General features: G+C 36.5%; 1 protein-coding gene across 1 annotated transcript in view; it reads right to left on the bottom strand.

Annotated features, from left to right (window-relative positions):
• Positions 1-1,631: 1,631 nt before the first annotated feature.
• The window catches only part of LOC106474383 (bestrophin-2-like), a gene marked incomplete at its 3' end in the record, with an annotated part of 22,158 nt that continues 20,659 nt past the window's right edge, over positions 1,632-3,130 (bottom strand). The window contains exons 6-7 of the mRNA XM_013935072.2: positions 2,688-2,846; positions 1,632-1,712 (exon numbers count right to left, since the gene is read on the bottom strand). Of these exons, the coding sequence (XP_013790526.1) occupies positions 1,632-1,712; positions 2,688-2,846 (240 nt within the window). The remainder of the gene's footprint in view (positions 1,713-2,687; positions 2,847-3,130) is intronic.

Below are 3,130 nucleotides of genomic sequence, written 5' to 3'. Positions count from 1 at the left end.
ATGACATTCAGGTGACGTATAACAGTTTAAATATTTGAATATGACATTCAGGTGACGTATAACAGTTTAAATATTTGGATATGACATTCAGGTGACGTATAACAGTTTAAATATTTGAATATGACATTCAGGTGACGTATAACAGTTCAAATATTTGGATATGACATTCAGGTGACGTATAACAGTTTAAATATTTGAATATGACATTCAGGTGACGTATAACAGTTTAAATATTTGGATATGACATTCAGGTGACGTATAACAGTTTAAATACTTGAATACGACAACCTGAATGTCATATCCAAATATTTAAACTGTTATACGTCACCTGAATGTCATATCCAAATATTTAAACTGTTATACGTCACCTGAAACAGGAAGGTGAGACAAGACTACTCAGAAACCATTACAGGAAGGTGAGACAAGACTACTCAGGAACCATTACAGGAAGGTGAGATGAGACACGGAACGACTATGTTTGTCAGATATCAGGTCATGACACGACCTTAACTGTCAAATTTCATGTCATGACAAGGCTTTACCTGTCAAATTTTAGGTTATGACACGACTTTGCCCATCAGATGTCAGGTCATGAAATGGCTTTGCCTGTCCAATGTCAGGTCATGACACAACTTTACCTGTCAGATATTAAGTCTTGGCACGACCTAAGTTATCAGATGTAAGGTCACGACATCACATTTTCTGTCAAATATTAGGTCATGATACAACTTCGCCTGTCAGATATGAAATCATGACACAACCTTAAATGTTTGATGTTAGGTCATGACACGACTTTGCATGTCAGATGTTAGATCATAGAAGGCTGACATCTGTATTACGTGTTTCATGTCCCAAACCTAGACTGTAAATTCCCTTAATCCTTTAGTAAAGCTTTTAAAGTAAAGCACATGGTACCTCCTCTACTGAACCTTATGGCACTGGTGTCATTGGACAAGCTCATATTATCAACTAACAGGTCAATTTAACTTCATAAGTTATGACATACTTTTCATCATCTTCTCATACATCATGACAAGACTACTCAGAAACCATTACAGTAAGGTGAGACAAGACTACTCAGAAACCATTTCACCTTCCTGTAATTTATCCTGTAACCTATTATATGATAACCTCTTAAGCAATTAAAATGGGTAGGACAGAAATCCCAAACCAAGCACATAAGCTAAAATTTTAGTACAGTTACCTACAGCTAGGTGTCTAATATGTAACATGTTTCCTTTATTGCCTTATACTAAAGCGCGATGTTATACTTGCATATCGAGCAAAGTTATATTTTTTTCTGAGTTTAATGTAAATGCTTTGTTTTTCATCATTTACTTTAATAGTCATTCTAATTGTAGTTTATTTATACCTCAATACGTTTAAAGTTTCCGTAAAAAAAAAGGCGTACATTTTATTTATTTTTCGTTTCAAAATGCTATATTGTGTTCCTTAAAACTGATTCCCCTCTCTTAACTTTTCCTATGCCTTATATAGTAGACACCTTATCGCAGATAAGATCATATACTGAAGTTGTTGTCCATAATCACAGCGGGAACGTCATCTCTTCACCGCGACAGATCTGAACCATTAAGTGATCCCGACCACAAGGAAGGACTACTATATCTCACCTTAATATGTCGGTCTATAATCCAGTTAAGCTCAAAGTCTTCATCGTCGTCGCCAAAAGGGTTGATAAGTTGTTCAGCAACCTGTGTAGTAAAACTAGTTAGGTTTGGATGTGTTCAGTTTTCAACAATTTGTTTGTTTGTTCGTAATTAAACACAACGCTACACAATGGGTTATCTTTGCTATGCTCACCATGGGTATCGAAACACAGTTTTTAGCGTTATAAGTCCGCGGACTTACCGCTGGTCCACTGGGGGGGGGGGGGCAATACTTTATATTCGACAGCTTGTGTAAATAAAACTTATTAAGTTTGACATTACTCTAGAGGTCATCCATTATCACTGGTGCCACTTTTTGCCTGTAGAGGGAGACTGGTTACTTAACAATAGAACTTTGGGTATTAATAACATATATTATTATATAGGGTAGTTCAGTATAATATAACAGTACATTTGAACAGAGCTGTTATATTGTATACATTTATATTAAAGGTTGTATGCCTAATTTCTACTACACTGATGGTTAGTAAGTTAAGTGAAACGTTATGGAATCGACAATAGTTTTAACTCTCTAATTATAACTGTTACCAGGACAACATTTAACTATTCATTTCTTTCTGATATGTATTACTTACTTACTAACACATACTACACTTCAGATATGTCATTTGATAAATATAACACATAAAGTTGTTTGTAATTAAGCACAAAGCTACACAATGGGCTATCTGTGCTCTGCCCACCACGGGTATCGAAACCCGGATTCTAGCGTTGTAAGTCCGCAGACATACGGCTGTGCCACTGGGGGGCAGTATAACACATATCGTTAATACTATCATAAACAGGCCTTAACCCACATTAATTAAATTATAATATTTTCAGAACGATCTAATGCAGTCTTCTGTTACGATGTTCGTTTTAAGATTACCTGCCAAACTTAAGATTAAAGTGAAAACTTTGAGTAACTAAGTCAACATATACACGAACTAGAGGCTTTTGGCAATAGAATGCTATTGATGCTGGTGGTGCTGTTTTAATTAAATACAAAGTTGAAGTTACTTTAAGTAGTCCCATGTAGAACAGGAACTGGAAAATGGTGAAAACCGGGACGTAATAGTCGAAAGGCTGCTTGGCTTGTATTGTGGGATCTGGACTTCTGACGTACTGACGTCCAAATATACAAGCTACGAAGAAAGTGTAGGTGGCCAATGTGACGACCTATAAGATGGGATAAAATAAGTACTATTTTTAATTTGGTCTCGGAAAACTGGGAAAAATTATAACACTTTTATAAAAGTTCATTCAAATTATTGTAGTTCGGACTGTGAATCCGAGAATTCATGTTTCACGGTCAGCTGTCGCAAAAACGCGCTCCGCACTTCAGGGCGGTGGTTGCGCTATAAGAGTGATAGTCACTTTTCAGTGAAAGCAAGAGTTGGCGGTGGGTGGTGTTCACTAGCTGCCTTCTCTCTCTCTATTCAGATAGCCCTCGAGTAGCTTTG

This window comes from Limulus polyphemus, unplaced genomic scaffold, assembly GCF_000517525.1.
Source record: "Limulus polyphemus unplaced genomic scaffold, Limulus_polyphemus-2.1.2 Scaffold7143, whole genome shotgun sequence".
NCBI lineage: Eukaryota > Metazoa > Arthropoda > Merostomata > Xiphosura > Limulidae > Limulus > Limulus polyphemus.
Note: the sequence above shows the minus strand (reverse complement) of the source record. Positions and strands in the feature narration are given on the sequence as shown.